Here is a 19,951-nt window from a genome sequence, read left to right on the forward strand (position 1 = left end):
CGCTTCCCCGGACCGCACACACATCCCTGGCACACGGCGCTAATGGACACGTTGCGCAGGGACTGGACTCAGCGCGAGAACTCGGTCGTGAGCGTGAGGGCGTGAGAAATTGCTCCAGGGCGCGAGTTGAGTCTCACGTCGAAAGCGTTAGAGTTGGCAGCTCGCGCAGAGAGAGAAGCGGCGCGAGAGAGACAGAGAGGGAGCGGGTGACGTGGGGACGTGAAGCGGGTGACGTGGGGACGTGAAGCGGGTGACGTCGGCGGGTGACGTGGGGACGTGAAGCGGGTGACGTGAGGACGTGAAGCGGGTGACGTGGGGACGTGAAGCGGGTGACGTGACGGGTGACGTGCGGACGTTAACGGGTGACGTGCGCGGGTGACGTAGGGACGTGAAGCGGGTGACGTAGAGACGTGAAGCGGGTGACGTAGAAACGTGAAGCGGTTGACGGACAGGGTGACGTAGGGACGTGAAGCAGGTGACGTTGTGACGTCCGCGGGTGACGTCATGACGTTAACGGGTGACGTATGTGGGTGACGTGCTGACGTACACGGGTGACGTAGTGACGTGTGCGGGTGACGTAGTGACGTTAACGGGTGACGTGTACGGGTGACGTAATGACGTTTACGGGTGACGTGCGCGGGTGACGTGATGACGTTTGCGGGTGACGTGCTGACGTGTGCGAGCGACGTTGGGACGTGGGGCGAGCGCCAGCGCGAGGCGGAAGCTGGTCTGGGACAAGATGGAGATGAAGCCGCGCTGACCCGGCCCCGACACCGGCCCCGACACCGGGTAACACAGAGACACAGAGAGTGAGTGAGTGAGTGGAGGGAGGGATCACAGATGGTTCTCCAGCCGGCGGGGCGGGGCGGGGAGAGAGAGAGAGAGAGAGCGGGGCCGCAGTTGCTCCTGGTCTGGAGCAAAGATGAATCCGAACCCGCATTGACCCGACCTGGTGACAGAGGGAGAGAGACAGTCTGATGGTGTAATGTCCCCCCCCCCCCCACACTGACCCCTCACCCCCACACTGACCCCTCACCCCCACACTGACCCCTCACCCCCACACTGACCCCTCACCCCCACACTGACCCCTCACCCCCACACTGACCCCTCACCCCCTCACTGACCCCTCACCCCCACACTGACCCCTCACCCCCACACTGACCCCTCACCCCCACACTGACCCCTCACCCCCACACTGACCCCTCACCCCCACACTGACCCCCACACTGACCCCTCACCCCCACACTGACCCCTCACCCCCACACTGACCCCTCGTCCCCATACTGACCCCTCACCCCCACACTGAACCCTCACCCCCACACTGAACCCTCACCCCACACTGACCCCCACACTGACCCCTCACCCCCACACTGACCCCTCACCCCCGCACTGAGCCCTCACCCCCGCACTGACCCCTCACCCCTGCACTGACCCCTCACCCCCACACTGAACCCTCACCCCACACTGACCCCCACACTGACCCCTCACCCCCACACTGACCCCTCACCCCCACACTGACCCCCCCCCCACACTGACCCCTCACCCCACACTGAACCCTCACCCCACACTGACCCCTCACCCCCACACTGACCCCTCACCCCCACACTGACCCCTCACCCCCACACTTGACCCCTCACCCCCCGCACTGACCCCTCACCCCCGCACTGAGCCCTCACCCCCGCACTGACCCCTCACCCCTGCACGACCCCTCACCCCCGCACTGACCCCTCACCCCCGCACTGACCTCTCACCCCCGCACTGACCCCTCACCCCCTCACTGACCCCTCACCTCCCCACTGACCCCTCACCCCCAAACTGTCCCCTCACCCCCACACTGTCCCCTCACCCCCACATTGACCCCTCACCCCACACACTGACCCTCACCCCCACACTGACCCCTCAAACCCCCACACTGACCCCTCACCCCCACACTGACCCCTCAACCCCACACTGACCCCTCACCCCCACACTGACCCCTCACCACCACACTGACCCCTCACCCCCACACTGACCCCCCCACACTGACCACTCACCCCCACACTGACCCCTCACCCCCACACTGACCCCTCACCCCCACACTGACCCCTCACCCCCACACTGATCCCTCACCCCCACACTGACCCCTCACCACACACTGACCCCTCACCCCCACACTGACCTCTCACCCCCACACTGACCCCTCACCACACACTGACCCCTCACCCCCACACTGACCCCCCCCCACACTGACCCCTCACCCCCACACTGACCCCTCACCCCCACACTGACCCCCCCCCCCCACACTGACCCCTCACCCCCACACTGACCCCTCACCCCCACACTGACCCCTCACCCCCACACTGACCCCTCACCCCCACACTGAACCCTCACCCCCACATTGACCCCTCACCCCCACACTGCCCCCCCCCCCACACCGACTCCTCACCCCCACACTGACGCCTCACCCCCACACTGACCCCTCACCCCCACACTGACCCCTCACCCCCACACTGACCCCGCACCCCACACTGACCCCTCACCCCACACTGACCCCTCATCCCCACACTGACCCCTAACCCCCACTCTAACCCCTCACCCCCACACTGACCCCACCCCACACACTGGCCCCCACACTGACCCCTCACCCCCACACTGACCCCTCACCCCCACATTGACCCCTCACCCCCACACTGACCCCACACCCACACACTGACCCCTCACCCCCACACTGACCCTCACCCCCACACTGACCCCCCCCAACACTGACCCCTCACCCCCACACTGACCCCTCACCCCCACACTGACCCCCCACCCCCACACTGACCCCCGCCCACACTGACCCCTCACATCCAAACTGACCCCTCACCCCACACTGACCCCTCACCCCCACACTGACCCCTCACCCCCACACTGAACCCCCCCCCCCCACACTGACCCCTCACCCCCACACTGACCCCTCACCCCCATACTGACCCCTCACCCCCACACTGACCCCTCACCCCCACACTGAACCCTCACCCCCACATTGACCCCTCACCCCCACACTGACCCCCCCCCACACCGACTCCTCACCCCCACACTGACGCCTCACCCCCACACTGACCCCTCACCCCCACACTGACCCCTCACCCCCACACTGACCCCGCACCCCCACACTGACCCCTCACCCCCACACTGACCCCTCATCCCCACACTGACCCCTAACCCCCACTCTAACCCCTCACCCCCACACTGACCCCACACCCACACACTGGCCCCCACACTGACCCCTCACCCCCACACTGACCCCTCACCCCCACACTGACCCCTCACCCCCACACTGACCCCACACCCACACACTGACCCCTCACCCCCACACTGACCCCTCACCCCCACACTGACCCCCCCCACACTGACCCCTCACCCCCACACTGACCCCTCACCCCCACACTGACCCCTCACCCCCACACTGACCCCCGCCCACACTGACCCCTCACATCCAAACTGACCCCTCACCCCACACTGACCCCTCACCCCCACACTGACCCCTCACCCCCACACTGACCCCGTCACCCCCACACGACCCCTCAGCCCCGCACGACCCTCACCCCAGCACTGACCCCTCACCCCCGCACTGACCCCTCACCCCCGCACTGACCCCTCACCCCCTCACTGACCCCTCACCTCCCCACTGACCCCTCACCCCCAAACTGTCCCCTCACCCCCACACTGACCCCTCACCCCCACACTCACCCCCACACTGACCCCTCACCCCCGCACTGACCCCTCACCCCCGCACTGACCCCTCCCCCCCGCATTGACCCCCCCCCCCGCACTGACCCCTCACCCGCACACTGACCCCTCACCCCCACACTGCCCCTCACCCCCACACTGACCCCCACACTCACCCCCACACTGACCCCTCACCCCCACACTGACCCCTCACCCCACACTGACCCCTCACTGACCCCCCCACACTGACCCCCCCCCACACTGACCCTTCAACCCCACACTGACCCCTCACCCCACACTGACCCCCGCTGCTCTGACCCCTCACCCCACACTGACCCCTCACCCCACACTGACCCCTCACCCCACACTGACCCCTCACCCCCACACTGACCCCCCCCCACACTGACCCTCACCCCCACACTGACCCCTCACCCCCACATTGGAACCCTCACCCCACACTGACCCCCCCCCCCACACCGACTCCTCACCCCCACACTGACCCCTCACCCCCACACTGACCCCTCACCCCCACACTGACCCCCCCACACTGACCCCTCAGCCCACACTGACCCCTCACCCCCACACTGACCCCTCACCCCCACACTGACCCCCCCCACACTGACCCCTCACCTCCAAACTGACCCCTCACCCCCACACTGACCCCTCACCCCACACTGACCCCTCACCCCCACACTGACCCCTCACCCCCACACTGACCCCTCACCCCCGCACTGACCCCTCACCCCCGCACTGAGCCCTCACCCCCGCACTGACCCCTCACCCCAGCACTGACCCCTCACCCCCGCACTGACCCCTCACCCCCGCACTGACCCCTCACCCCCGCACTGACCCCTCACCCCCACACTGACCCCTCACCACTGACCCCTCACCCCTGCACTGACCCCTCACCCCCGCACTGACCCCTCACCCCCGCACTGACCCCTCACCCCCACACTGACCCCTCACCCCCAAACTGTCCCCTCACCCCCACACTGTCCCCTCACCCCCACACTGACCCCTCACCCCCACACTGACCCCTCACCCCCACACTGACCCCTCACCCCCACACTCACCCCCACACTGACCCCTCACCCCCACACTGACCCCTCACCCCCGCACTGACCCCTCACCCCCGCACGACCCCTCACACCCGCACTGACCCCTCACCCCCGCATTGACCCCCCCCCGCACTGACCCCTCACCCCCACACTGACCCCTCCCCCACACTGACCCCTCCCCCACACTGACCCCTCCCCCCCACACTGACCCCTCACCCCCACACTGCCCCCTCACCCCCACACTGTCCCCTCACCCCCACACTGACCCCTCACCCCCACACTGACCCCTCACCCCCACACTGACCCCTCACCCCCACACTGACCCCTCACCCCCACACTGTCGCCCCCCCCACACTGACCCCTCACCCCCACACTGACCCCTCACCCCACACTGACCCCTCACCCCCACACTGACCCCTCACCCCCACTGACCCCTCACCCCCACTGACCGCTCACCCCACACTGACCCCTCACCCCCACACTGACCCCTCACCCCCACACTGACCCCTCACCCCCGCACTGACCCCTCACCCCCGCACTGACCCCTCACCCCCCCACTGACCCCTCACCCCCGCACTGACCCCTCACCCCCACACTGACCCCTCACCCCCACACTGACCCCTCACCCCCACACTGACCCCTCACCCCCGCACTGACCCCTCACCCCCACACTGACCCCTCACCCCCGCACTGACCCCTCACCCCCGCACTGACCCCTCACCCCCGCACTGACCCCTCACCCCCGCACTGACCCCTCACCCCGCACTGACCCCTCACCCCCGCATTGACCCCCCCCGCACTGACCCCTCACCCCCACACTGACCCCTCCCGACACTGACCCCTCCCCCCCACACTGACCCCTCACCCCCACACTGACCCCTCACCCCCACACTGTCCCCTCACCACCCACACTGACCCCTCACCCCCACACTGACCCCTCACCCCCACACTGACCCCTCATCCCCACACTGACCCCTCACCCCCACACTGACCCCTCACCCCCACACTGACCCCTCACCCCCACACTGACCCCTCACCCCCACTGACCCCTCACCCCCACTGACCCCTCAACCCACACTGACCCCTCACCCCCACACTGACCCCTCACCCCCACACTGACCCCTCACCCCCACACTGACCCCTCACCCCCGCACTGAACCCTCACCCCCGCACTGACCCCTCACCCCCGCACTGACCCCTCACCCCCACACTGACCCCTCACCCCCACACTGACCCCTCACCCCCGCACTGACCCCTCACCCCCACACTGACTCCTCACTCCTACACTGACCCCTCACCCCCACACTGTCCCCTCACCCCCACACTGACCCCTCACCCCCACACTGACCCCTCACCCCCACACTGACCCCCACACTGACCCCTCACCCCCACACTGACCCTCACCCCCACACTGACCCCTCACCCCCGCACTGACCCCTCACCCCCGCACTGACCCCTCACCCCCACACTGACTCCTCACTCCTACACTGACCCCTCACCCCCACACTGTCCCCTCACCCCCACACTGACCCCTCACCCCCACTGACCCCTCAACCCACACTGACCCCTCACCCCCACACTGACCCCTCACCCCCACACTGACCCCTCACCCCCACACTGACCCCTCACCCCCGCACTGAACCCTCACCCCCGCACTGACCCCTCACCCCCGCACTGACCCCTCACCCCCGCACTGACCCCTCACCCCCGCACTGACCCCTCACCCCCGCACTGACCCCTCACCCCCACACTGACTCCTCACTCCTACACTGACCCCTCACCCCCACACTGTCCCCTCACCCCCACACTGACCCCTCACCCCCACACTGACCCCTCACCCCCACACTGACCCCCACACTGACCCCTCACCCCCACACTGACCCTCACCCCCACACTGACCCCTCACCCCCACACTGACCCCTCACCCCCACTGACCCCTCATCCCCACTGACCCCTCACCCCCACACTGACCCCTCACCCCCACACTGACCCCTCACCCCCACTGACCCCTCACCTAGCAAGGTTACAAAATTTTGAGATTTTTAAAATCAAGTCTAATTTATCCCATCAGATAAAGAAGTTTCATTTGACACCTAATTCACTTTCATATCTTCATTATTAAAAAGGTTATGGCCATTTTCATACTCGGAAATTGGCATCTTGTTCCCTATTGCCTAAGTGTCCAAATAACATTCACACAAGAATTCACAATATAACATAATTTACAAATCTCATTGTCATGGGTTTATAGGCCAAACGGAAGGAATTTAATGTTTAATACCTGTAAATTAATGGCCATTTAAATCAGCTTGCGAGTGGGATTTTCTTGAACGGGACCATTTAGAACATTGAGGTTGCGGTGAATTTAGTCCCCCATATCTGCAGCAAAAACACTGCCGGTTCTTCGGGAGGAAAAATCACCGTTTCGCAACTTAAAATGTGAATTAAATACATCTTAAGAAACACTTTTATACATAAAAATAAACTACTTTCTTTTACCTGGTCCTCCATAAAATCCGTCCCAGTTGTCGGTATTGACGGCTTCAGAAGCTGATTTTAAAATAATTCCAGCGATTAACTTGTCGGGTGAATTTTATTTTAAAAACACACAGAACGGCCGTAGGAACGATTCTTTAGCAAAATCTTGCACTCCAACAAATGTAATTCAGGACCAGATGGGGAAAACCCCGTTTTAACCCCGCCCCCCCCCCCCCTCAAACGCCCCCAAAATCGCGCACACGGCCAGTGGCAGAATTACAGCGCCGCTGAAGGTAGGTTTTGTAACATACCTACCTCACTCCCGCACTGACCTCTCACCAGGGGTGGGGTGAGAGAGATAAAGACAGAGAGAGAGAGACAGAGAGTGGGGAGGGTGGAAAGAGAGAATGAGGTGAGTCTGGAGAGAGATATCTGAGAGGGTCGTAAATAAGTGGAGAAGGGCAGAGAGAGAGAGAGAGTGATAGGCTGGAGGTGGAAAGGGGGTGAAGTGAGTAGCGGGGGGAAACGGAGCAAAGAGGGGGAGGATTCAAGGAGGAATGGGTTTGGTGCCGAGGGGGATGAATGGGGGGCCAGGGAACTGGGGGGGAGAGAGAGGGGTCAAGTGAGCCGAGGAAGGGGGGTAGGGAGCCAGGTGGGGGTGGGTTCACATTGTTTGGGGGTGGGGAGGAAGGGGGAGGGAGCAAAGGGAGTTAAGGAGCAGGAGGCGGCGGCAGGGAGCCACAGGGAGGAGGCCACATAGTTTCGGGGTGGGGAGGGTGTTGCAGTTTAGGAAGTCAAAGCAAGGCAGGGTCTTCACTGTGAATGGCGGGGCACAGGGTGAATGTGTGGAGCCGAGGGATCTAGGAGTGCAAGTACGAGTTGGGCCGAAGGGCCTCTTTCCAACGCTGTATCACTCTATGTCAAAGTGCTAGAGTAACTCAGCGGGTGTGGCAACATCTGTGGAGAAGATAGACACAAAGTGCTGGAGGAACTCAGCGGGTCAGGCAGCATCTGTGGAGAGAAGGAATGCATGATATTTTAGGTCAAGACCCTTCTTTGGTTTAATTTAGATTAGAGATGCAGTGCGGAAACAGGTCTTTCGGTCGGCCGAGTCGCGTAGTCAGGATCGATACCGGGTCTCTGGCGGTGAGGCAGCAACTGTACCGCTGCGCCACTGTGCCGCTCAGAATTATATAACGGTTTCCTCTTCCATAAACGCACCCAATATGTGCTAGTAATGTCCTGTTTGCCAGCTTGTTGACCCTCTGTGTTCCCCTCTTGCAGGGTTTAGGAGCCGTTGCTGTGGACGGAGAGAGACGGGGACGCTCCGGGGAATGACCATTGAGGGTGGTCAGGGAGCCGATGAGCCCCCCCATCAGTCTGCTCAGTGTGTGGGCTGAGCTTCGAGGGGGTGAGCATAGATGGAGGACCACGTGATGGGGCACAACAGGAGAAGAATTATGAGTGTGACGTGTGTGGCAAGTCCTGGCAGAAGCCGTGCCTGCTGGAGATCCACCGGCGGGTACACACTGGAGAACGCCCCTTCGACTGCGTGGAGTGTGGGAAGAGCTTCACCCGCTCCAGCAACCTGCTGCAGCACAACCGCCTGCACTCTGGCGAGAGGCCCTTCACCTGCTCCGACTGTGGCAAGAGTTTCAAGACGGAGAATCACCTGAAGGTGCACCAGTGGGTGCACACGAGCAAGGAGCCCTATTGTTGCTCCACCTGTGGCAAGAGCTTTACCCGGGTGTATGGGCTGCGGGATCACCAGCGGGTGCACAGCGATGAGCGGCCGTTCACCTGCTCCGACTGCGGAAATGGCTTCAAGTCGTCGCCGGACGTGAAGCAGCACAGGCGCATGCACACTGGGGAGCGGCCCTACACTTGCAATGACTGCGGCAAGGGCTTCACCCAGTTAAGAAACCTGCGGGTGCATCAACGCACCTACACCGGCGAGCATCCCTACACCTGCACCCACTGTGGTAAGGGCTTCACCCACTCCACCAGCCTGCTGACCCACCAGCGCATCCACACCGGGGAGCTGCCCTACACCTGCAGCGACTGCGGCAAGGGCTACACCCGCTCTGACAGCCTGCAGTACCACCAGCGCACCCACACCGGCGAGCGTCCCTACACCTGCACGCAGTGCGGCAAGTGCTTCACTATGTCTAGTCACCTGCTGATGCACCAGCGCACCCACACCGGCGAGCGCCCCTATACCTGCGGCCAGTGCGGCAAAGGCTTCACCCGTTCCTCGCATCTGCTGAACTACCAGCACACCCACACCGGTGAGCGCCCCTACATCTGCGCCCAGTGCGGCAAGGGCTTCACCCAGTCCTGTCACCTGCTGGTGCACCAGCGCACCCACATTGGCAAGTGCCCTCTCACCTGCGCCCAGTGTGGCAAGGGCTTTACCCAATCCTATCAGCTGCTGATGCACCAGCGCATCCATGCCGGCGAGCGCCCCTACACCTGCGCCCAGTGTGGCAAGGGCTTCATCTGCTCCACCCAGCTGCTGTCCCACCAGCGGGTGCACGCCGGCAACCGCCCTGTCCCCAGCCCGGTGTGTGGAGAACGCTTTGCCGTGGCCTCCCACGCGCTGTCACATCACCGCGTGCACACCAGTGGCCAGCCCTACGACTGCCCGTACTGTGGTGAGGCGTTTGAGAGCTTGTGGGGGTTGAGGCAGCACCGGCGGGCCCACGCCGGCGAGCAGCTGCTCCCACTGAGACGAGAGCAAGGGAGTGGCGGGAACATCAGCGGATACACACCGGAGATAAACCCTTTGTGTGCACTGAGTGTGGCAAGGGTTTCACCCACATGTCCAGCATGTGGCAGCACCGGCACACCCACAGCGGTGAGCGTCCCTTCCCCTGCCCGTCTTGTGGTAAGGGTTTTACCCGCCTTGACCACCTGCTGGGGCACCGGCGAGTCCACACCGGCCAGCGCCCCTTCACCTGCCCGCTCTGTGGCAAGGCCTTTGCCCTCTCCTCCAGCCTGCTAGCACACCACCACGTGGATAGATAGGCGCTGTTTAGGTAAACACAAAATGCTGGAAGGAATGGGTAACATTTCTGGACGAGACCTTCCTCAGTCTCGACCCGAAATGTCACCCATTCCTTCTGGCCAGAGATGCTGCCTGTCCCACTGAGTTACTCCAGCATTTTGTGTCCTTTTTTGAAAACCAGCATCTGCAGTTCCTTGTTTTTAAACCATTCTGGTTAACTATGCAATATTCCAAATGCTACCTGAACAATGTCCCCTAAAGCTGCAAATATACATTCCTCTCTCCTTCTCTCACATCCTTTTATCTCCTTATTTTCCCTCGCCTCTGTCACTTACTTCACTTTCCAAAATAGTAACAAAAGATGCTGTGTGCCTTTATTCATTAGAGTGATGGCCCAGGAGGGTTAAGTATGTGTTGCATACTTGACTTTGTATCCCCTGCCACTCTCGCCGGCTAAATGATCAGTAAAGCTTGTGTTGGTTGATCTAACTTATTGTGAGTTGTCTGTTTTAAGAAATGTGCCTTAACAGTTCTGGACTCCCCAACATGGGGAACATTTTTCCTGCATCCACCCTGCCCAATCCCTCACTAATTTTATACGATTCTATAAGATACCCATTCTTCTGAATACCAGTGAATACAAACCCAGTTGACCCATTCTTTCAACATATGTCAGTCCCGCCATCATCCTATCTCCCTCCCCACACTCTCTATCTCTCGCACACTCTATCCCTTTTTCTCTATCCATCTCTCCCTCACCACCCTCTCTTTTATCCCTCCTCTCTCTCCCATCTTTCCCTCCCCACCCTCTTTCCCTCTCTCTATCCCCTTCTCTCTCTCCATCTCTCCCTCCCCACCCTCTCTCTCTCTATCCCCTTCTCTCTGTCCATCTCTCCCACCCCACCCTCCCCCTCTCCCCTTCTCTCTCCATTTCTCCCTCCCTCCCTCTTTCCCTCTCTCTATCCCCTTTTCTCTTTCCATCTCTCCCTCCCCACCCTCTCTCTATCCCCTTCTCTCTCTCCATATCCCCCTTCCCGCTCTCTCTCTCTCTCTCTCTCTCTCTCCCCCCCCTCTCTCTCTCTCTCTCTCTCTCTCTCTCTCTCTCTCTCTCTCTCTCTCTCCGCTTCTCTTGAATTCCCTCTTCCAGCCTCTGGCAGTAATGATTTGTCAAATCCAGCAGCTGTGAATCATCACACCTTTCCAGGAGCTCCATCATCGAAGACACTGGAGGAGCTGTGATGAATCAAAATAATGGAATTATCAAGTGTTGTCTGTTTTCCTCCACCCATAGCTGTCACCACCCCCACTCTGCTAAAAGGCAGACCACATGACGGAGATGAGGCGCTCCGATCAGCGGGTTGCTGTCAGGCCACGAGCCGGATCTACCCGCACCCTGCACGGAGGGAGGGAGACTCGGCTGTGATCCTCGACTTGCCCTGACAATGGTCCCCAGGTTGTAGCTGTAACTTATTCCCTGCAGCATCTAAACAATGCGCTAACTCACAACAATTGTCCGTCTCCCACTGTTCAATCCCACGGGTGCATTCTCTTCTTGATTCTGGATGGACACAATGTCAACACCTGTTGACAGAATACACCGTTGCGACATTAAACGCGACTTATACTCACACTTTAGCTTCAGCGTTCAGAGTTCAGAGGCACAGTATGCAAACAGGCCCTTCAGCCCAGCGAGTCCATGCCGCTCATCAATCCATCACCCGCTCACACTAGTTTTATGTTATCTCCGATTCTGCATATTAGGAGCACATTTACAGAGGGCAATTGATGTTTATGCCAGCATGCCATAGGGAAGTGGGAGGAAACACACGCTATCATAAGAAAAACGTGCAAACTCCAGGTAAACAGTGGCCGTGGTTAGAATCGAACCCGAGTCTCTGGCACCATGAGCCAGCGGTTCTACCAGCTGCACTACTGTGCCGACACTTATTATTGTCACATGTACTGAGAAACAGTGAAAATATTTTGTTTGCATGGTGTCCAATCTAATCAGGTAATATTGTTCATTAATACAACCAAGCCAAGCACAAGTACAGCAGGTAGAGTGAAGAGAGTCTAATGAAATATTCATATTATTCATTGGCTCCTTTTACCCAATCCCCGCCCTATCTCGAGGGGCAGACAGAGAGAGAGGGAGAGGGAGAGAGAGAGAGAGAGAGAGGGGAGAGAGAGAGAGAGAGAGGGGAGAGAGAGCGAGAGAGAGCGAGGGGGGGGGGGGAGGGAGAGAGGGAGGGGGGGGAGAGGGGGGCGAGGGAGAGAGGGAGAGGGGGAAGAGAGGGGGAAGAGAGTGGGGAGGGAGAGGGGGAGGTTGGGGGGAAGAGAGAGGGGGAAGAGAAAGGGAGGAGAGAGAGAGAGGGGGGGGGGAGAGAGACAGGAGAGAGGGGGAGAGATTCAAGCAAGTTTATTGTCATGTGTCCCTGACAGGACAATGACATTCTTGCTTTGCTTTAGCACAACAGAACAAAATAGGCATAAATACAGAACAGATCAGTGTGTCCATATACCATTATATACGTAAATACACACATGAATAAATAAACTGATACAGTGCAAATAACAGATAATAATGGGCTATTAATGTTCAGAGGTGAGGAGAGGGAGGGGGGAGAGGAGATCCATCTCTCTGAGAGGTGGAGAGGGAGTGAGGGGGGGGGAGGGGGGAAGAGACAGAGAAGGATGTCATGTGCGATCAGTTTAACTTGGTTGTATGTTCAGGACAAACATTGTTGTCCAAAACTGAACACAATACTCTAAATGTGGCCTCATTTCACCTCATAGAACTGTAACATTTTGCTTTTTTTAGATCTTGACTGACAAGATTAAAGCCCAGGTGTCACAAAGAACGTCTTTGGGTTGATCTGTGAACAGCGAACAAAACAGACAGGAATGACATGATACTTCAACCAATGCTGGACAAAGTTATCTGGGTAATAAAGGAATCCTATGATTTGCGAGAATATATAATTACTGTTAGCATAAATAATAGTTCGATAAAGCTTGTGTGCAGATTTTGGTCTGAATGAGGATGCCATCAGGACTTGAGGACCTGAGCTATAGGGAGAGGCTGGGCAAGCTGGCACTTTATTCCTTAGAGTGCAGGAGGATGAGGGGTGATTTTATAACGGCATAGAGTAGATGCATTGTGTATTTTACCCAGAATAGGGGGGTTCAAGAACACGGGGACATAGGTTTAAGGTGCGATGGGAAAGATTTAATAGGAATCTGAGTGCCAACTTTTTCAGAGGTTGATGGGTAAATGGAACAAGCTGCCAGAGGAGGTAGTTGAGGCAGGTATTATAACAACAAATATATTTGGACATGTACGTGGATAGGAAAGGTTTAGACAAGGACATGGGCCAAATGCAGGCAGATGGGACTAATGAAGATGGGGCATCCTGGTTGGCATGGGCAGGTTGGCCTGAAAAGGACCTGTTTCAATGATGTGTAACTTGGTGGCTCTGTGAAGCAATATAGAGGCTAAACCATCAGTTAAAAAAAAAGTTTAATACAATTCACAGTGTCTCAGTGCCACCAAATGAATTAAAATGCATTAATATGTTTTCTCAATGTCATTGCTTACCATATCCATATAATGATGTAGCTGATAAGCTGCTGCCTCACAGCACTAGAGACCTTGTTTTTATCCAGACCCCAGTAGCTGTCTGTGTGGAGTTTGCATGTTCCCCATGTGACTGGATGGGGTTTCTCCGGGTGCTTCGGTTTCCTCCCGCATCCTAAAGTTGCGCAGGTTTGTAGATTGATTGGCATCTGTAAATTGCCCCTAATGTGTCGGGAGCGGATGAGAGAGTGGGATAATATAGAACTAGTGAGAATGGGTGATCAATAATCAGTGTGGACTCATTGGGCCAATGGGCCTGTTTCCATGCTATATCACTAAGATAAATTAATTGCAATTCAAACCACTTTACAGAGGATTTCACTGGGTTAGTTTTACTTTGCTGAAAACAAGATTTTGTACATATGGTAGGCGGTAATGCCATCTTTGCGGGCTGTGCAATGATCTTACAGAATTGAATTAAATTTATAAATTAAAAGGCCATAAACTTTAGAAAATGATCAGTAATTTGATAATGCCAAAATGTAAAAAATCCAGATGTTAGATTATGGAGAGATTTGAAACAAGGCTGGGAGTTTCAGTAGAAAAAATGAACTTCAGATACTGGTTTACAAAAAAAATGCACAAAGTGCTGGAGTAACTCAACAGATCAGGCAGCATCTCAGGAAAACATGGAGAGGCGATGTTTCAGGTCAGGGCCCTTCTGTGGACAAATAACTTCAGATGGGAGTTTTTATTTAGTTAGTTTAGTTTATCGTCACATGTTCTGAGGTACACTGAAAAGCCTTTGTCGCATGCTCCCTAGTCAGCGGAAAGACTATACATGATTACAATCGAGCCATCCACAGTGTACAGCAACATGATCAAGGGAATACTATTTAGTGCAAGATAAAGTCCAGTAAGGTCTGATTAAAGATAGTCCAAGGGTCTCCAATGATTAGATGGGAGGTTAGGACCGCTGTCGAGTTGTTGATAGGATGGTCCAGTTGCCTAATAACACTAACTTTCAGTGCTTATTCAGATAATTTATAGGGAGAAGTCAAGAATGGAATAGCATGACTCAGAATTTAGAATCAGGCATCACAGTCTGGCAATTACATTAAACGGAACTATGGTAAGTTGCAAACAGTACAGACAAAAAGGAGGCTTTGATTGCTGACAGCCGTCACAGATTTACTTGAAGCCTTCACTCAGAAAATTATTCCAAGCACTGAATTTACAGCCTGATCTTTGGATCCCCAGGATTGAGTGATGTCTTCCCTTGTACAGACCATTAAAGAATCATGGACATCAAATTGCTCCTCAGAATTGAACAGTGTTCAGATACATTAACGTGAAAGAAGTTAATAAAAGAGAAGATAACTCACCACATCAGGTCTATCAGTTTATCCATATTAGTAAGATGGTTTGGTTGCTGTGGGCCTTTTCTATTAGGAGATGATCGTGGACACAAAGGGCATAAAGTAATAATGGGAAATTCCACAGAAGAGCACCAGGCCAATCTACAGCTTAAATATGGTATCCTCCTGTCGTGTCCAACGTTGCTCGGTCCTCTGATGAGATGCGCTCATTTTGCTTGCATTGCAGCAAGAGGAAATGGCATCAAATGCATTAGTGATGCTCACACAATGTGTGCCGGGCTGAATTTGCAGAGCTGAATGAACGATTTAGAAGTGATAATTTTTCATCAAATTTCTCCAACTCAATGCTTTAAGCACTGCATGTTATCTTTGAAAAAAACATTATTGATTTAAAATAAAATATGCTAACTGGCTTTCTTAATGCAGGACAAGGCTTGATTTATTCAGAGCGAGGATTTCTGTATCTTCTCCAGAGATGATTAACACTTACCAGCAATAAGCCAAGATTTTCCCTGAGGATAAACACAATATCAAGAAAAAATAACTTTGTATAAAATCATTAGGCTTCTCATGTATCTATAACTGCATGCCGTATAAAATGAAATATTGCCTTTTAAGGGATATATATTAAAACAAATTTACTCACTGGCTCTTTTAAAACATTTATACACTTCTATTATGCTAGTAATAAGTGCATCACAAATAAAGTTATAAATGTTCAAATACTTTCAGCTAAGCACAATTATCGTATCTGTATCTTTAATATTGAAGGGGAATTTAATAGTTATATAAGTTAACAAACTCTTTAATAAGATGCCACAAGGAGACAGTTAAAATAAGTTCAAGAACAATATACATTTTTTTTTAATTGAAATGCATTTCCATCAATGAAGGCAGTTTGCACTTGAGTTACCTCTATCACTAATTAAATTTGCTTTGGGAATCTTTGAAAATGACAGATGCTGCCTAATTGTAGAATGGCTGCAAAATAACAGCAAAAAGCAGGTGAGAAAAATATGGGCAACTGGAAATGGAGAGTAGCATGAATGGTAGCAATGTCCTCAAACGATTTAGAAACATAGAAACATAGAAAATAGGTGCAGGAGTAGGCCATTCGGACCTACGAACCAGCACTTAATATGATCATGGCTGATCATCCAAAACCAGTACTCCGTTCCTGCTTTTTCCCCATATCCTTTGATTCTGTTAGCCCTAAGAGCTAAATCTAACTCCCTCTTGAAAATATCCAGTGAATTGACCTCTGCTGCCTTCTGTGGCAGAGAAATCCACTGATTCACAACTCTGGCTGAAAAAGTTGTTCCTCATCTCAGTGCTAAATAGCCTACCCCTTATTCTTAAACTGTGACCCCTGGTTCTGGACTCCCCCAACATGGGGAACATTTTTCCTGCACCAATTCCTTAAGAATTGTATATGTTTCTAAAAAAATCCCTCTCATCCTTCTAAATTTACCAGGAATAATTGATGACTCCATCATGCATTTCCCCTGTGGATCAATTGCTGTAGACCTCATTATGAGCGACGACTTCAAAAAAAAGCTTGAATACTCTCCCTCCCCTGGCTCAAACTTCCACCAATAAAACACTATTAAAACATTTCATTTTCTACTGCCTGCAACATTTACTCCTGTAGTGATTTGCACAACCTCAATATGAAGTACAACACAGTACAACAAATGGATACAGTATGACACAATATATAGATATATGACACAAAAAATATATAGTCCTCCTTGTGCCCCTAAACTTAATTGATATTTTATATTACGAGAGCTAAATAAAAATTATGATGACAAACCAATATTGCAATCAGTAAACCAACATCAACTTACACTAAAAAATGTGGCTGCGAAAAGTATTTTGATAATTGAACACTGTTCTTTGGGCAAAAGCCAAATTAATTCAGGATAAGAAAATCATTTGTAGGACTGTTTATACTAAGGTGCTCATCTGAATATTAATATGTAACTGAAAAAAAATCGTTTTGAGATGAATTCAAACACTGTAACCTGTTATGTTTTGGAATATTACAATTACATCTAATAAGTAAAGAACATGGGATTTAGGGAGGCATGCATGCTGGTTCCTGATTCAGTCAACAAATAATTGTTCACAAGTTCATAAGTTATAGGAGCAGAATTGGGCCATTTGGCCCATCAAGTCTACTCTGCCATTCAATCATGGCAGATCTATTTTCCCCTCTCATCCCAATTCTCCTGCCTTCTCCCCATAACCCCAGACACACGTTCTATACTGCCAATCTCTGCCTTAATTGTAACAGTTTTTGACTGAATGAAATCCACTGACAATTTACTCAAAAAGTGTTAAGATGTTTTCAGTTCAGTTATTCAAGTATCAATTAAAAATTTACCATGAACTGGTATTCCTCACAGCTGAGTTGGGGTGAAAATTAAAATAGCTTTGATTTGCTGCACCATCTGGCTTCAAGGCTACTTTTACACTTAGTACAAGCTTTTGGAAGTTTCATCAATCTGTTGAGATTCAAGAGACAATCTAGCGTTTTCTCCATTTAATTAAGAAATCACATCAATGTTTTATCTAAGTATTCTTTTTCTACACTGTAATTTCTGTTAGTTTCAAGGGCAGCGACTCCAATCCGATACTAATTTAGATGCGGAATTTACTTCCCTAAATGTCAATGATAAATTAAATTTGCCATGTTTGTCACATATACTCTGTTGGGGCACTCTTAATCTAAAGCACTCTGTAATATCTTAAGTTATACACGCTGATGATCTTCTTATCTACACCAACAACATTGCTGAAATGAAAAATAAATCTAAAAATCTAAATCTAAATAAAAATAAAAATAAATCTTCTGAATTTACAGTAGATGGTAGATGCAGAGTACATTTCTTTAAACTTTATTTTAGTTTAGAGATACAGTGCAGAACCAGGCTCTTTGGTCCACCAAGTCCACACCAACCAGTGATCACCCCTTACACTAACACTATCCTGCATAGTCGGGCCAATTTACAATTTTACCAAAGCCAATTAACCTACAAACCTGTACGCCTTTGGAGTGTGGGAGAAAACTGAAGACCTCGGAAAAAACCCACATGGTCACGGGGAGAACACACAAACTCCATACAGTCAGCAGCCGTAGTCAGGACCGAATCCAGGTCTCTGGCGCTACAATCGCTGTAAGGCAGCAACTCTTCCACTGCGCCACCAGGCCACCCTATGTATTTTTAATTGTTTTTGTTCCCATGGAAGCTTATTACACATCAGTAGTCAATGGTTCAATGGTGCTTTTAATCCATGGGGTTGTGAGGGAGAGATAGATCTGCCATGATTGAATGGTGGAGTAGATTTGATGGGCCGAATGGCCTAATTCTGCTCCGATCACTTATGAACAATAGGTTGTGTGCTACTGAAGAGAGTGATTCATAATTTAAATTATGTAGCTTGTGTACACTGCAAACGTGCCGCATTGATTCTTGATCATCAACTTGTCAAATGATAAATGCTCTTTGAATTGCATTCCTGCTTAAAACAGCAACAACAACAAAATACTTGATGGTTATTTGCGGATCTGAGAGCTGTAACCGTTACAAAATGTCAATCTAATTTCAGTCAACAAGCCCATTTTCGGAAAACCATTCATGTTGCTTTACATAACAATTGATCTATGCCTGGGTCTGTCTTTCAAAGACCATTGTGTTCAAGAAGGAACTGCAGATGCTGGAAGATCGAAAGTACACAAAAATGCTGGAGAAACGCAGCGGGTGCAGCAGCATCTATGGAGCGAAGGAAATAGGTGACGTTTCGGGCCCAAACACTTCTTCAGTCTGATGAAGGGTTTCGGCCCGAAACGTCGCCTATTTCCTTCGCTCCATAGATGCTGCTGCACCCGCTGAGTTTCTCCAGCATTTTTGTGTACTTTCAAAGACCATTGTCAGGGTAATTGAGAATATGGAAACATAATAGTTAATGGATAAGTCTCTGGACCAGAGATGGATTTTTAGCTACGCACTGAAGATTGTATAATTTCCATGTGTTTTGTCAGTTTTATACCAGTTTTATCATGATATCTGCCTGCATTGTCGCTGTGTCTCCGTGCACACTGCATCAAGTAAATGTACTTTAGAAAGAAACTCTAGGCCAACGGATCAGCGGGACTGTAACCTCTAAACCATGGATTAATTGCAAATACATTGACAAAGTAATACTGATGACAATGCATCTTTTCCTCTCTTGATTCAAGTCTCTGGATGCGATTTAAATGAAAGCACCAACATTTTAAATTCTGATCTGAGTGATCTTAGCTGCAGATAGATGCATTTTTAGAAGTAGGACTGGAGGTGGAAGAGATTTTTTAAAAGGACTAGATTGATTTAAGGGGCTTGGCCATATATTGTTTAGTTTAGTTTAGTTTGGAGATACAGCTTAGAAACAGGCCCTTCTGCCTGCCGAGTTCATGCCGACCAATGATCACCCCATACATTAGTTCTATCCTACACACTAAGAACAATTTACAGAAGCCAATTAACCTACAAACTTGCACATCTTTGGAGTGTGGGAGAAAACCAGAGGACCCAGGGAAATCCCATGCGGTCACAGGTAGAATGTACAAACTCTGTACAGACAATACCCATAGTTAGGATCGAACCCAAGTGGCTGGCGCTGTAAAGTGGCAACTCTACCACTGTGCCACTGTGCTGCCCTAAATTATATTTGGAGCATTTGCATAAGATGATGAAAGCAGTTCTGAAATCTATAT

At 52.9% G+C, this 19,951-nt stretch overlaps 1 protein-coding gene across 1 annotated transcript; it reads left to right on the forward strand.

Moving 5' to 3' along the window:
- Positions 1-648: 648 nt before the first annotated feature.
- On the forward strand, positions 649-15,486 carry LOC116967589 (zinc finger protein 501-like). Its single transcript, XM_033014204.1, has 4 exons — positions 649-789; positions 8,824-9,348; positions 9,517-9,973; positions 15,416-15,486. The coding sequence occupies exons 1-4, from the start codon at positions 649-651 to the stop codon at positions 15,484-15,486; spliced, it is 1,194 nt and encodes a 397-aa protein (XP_032870095.1).
- Positions 15,487-19,951: the final 4,465 nt, after the last annotated feature.

This window comes from Amblyraja radiata, chromosome 40, assembly GCF_010909765.2.
Source record: "Amblyraja radiata isolate CabotCenter1 chromosome 40, sAmbRad1.1.pri, whole genome shotgun sequence".
Taxonomy (NCBI): domain Eukaryota; kingdom Metazoa; phylum Chordata; class Chondrichthyes; order Rajiformes; family Rajidae; genus Amblyraja; species Amblyraja radiata.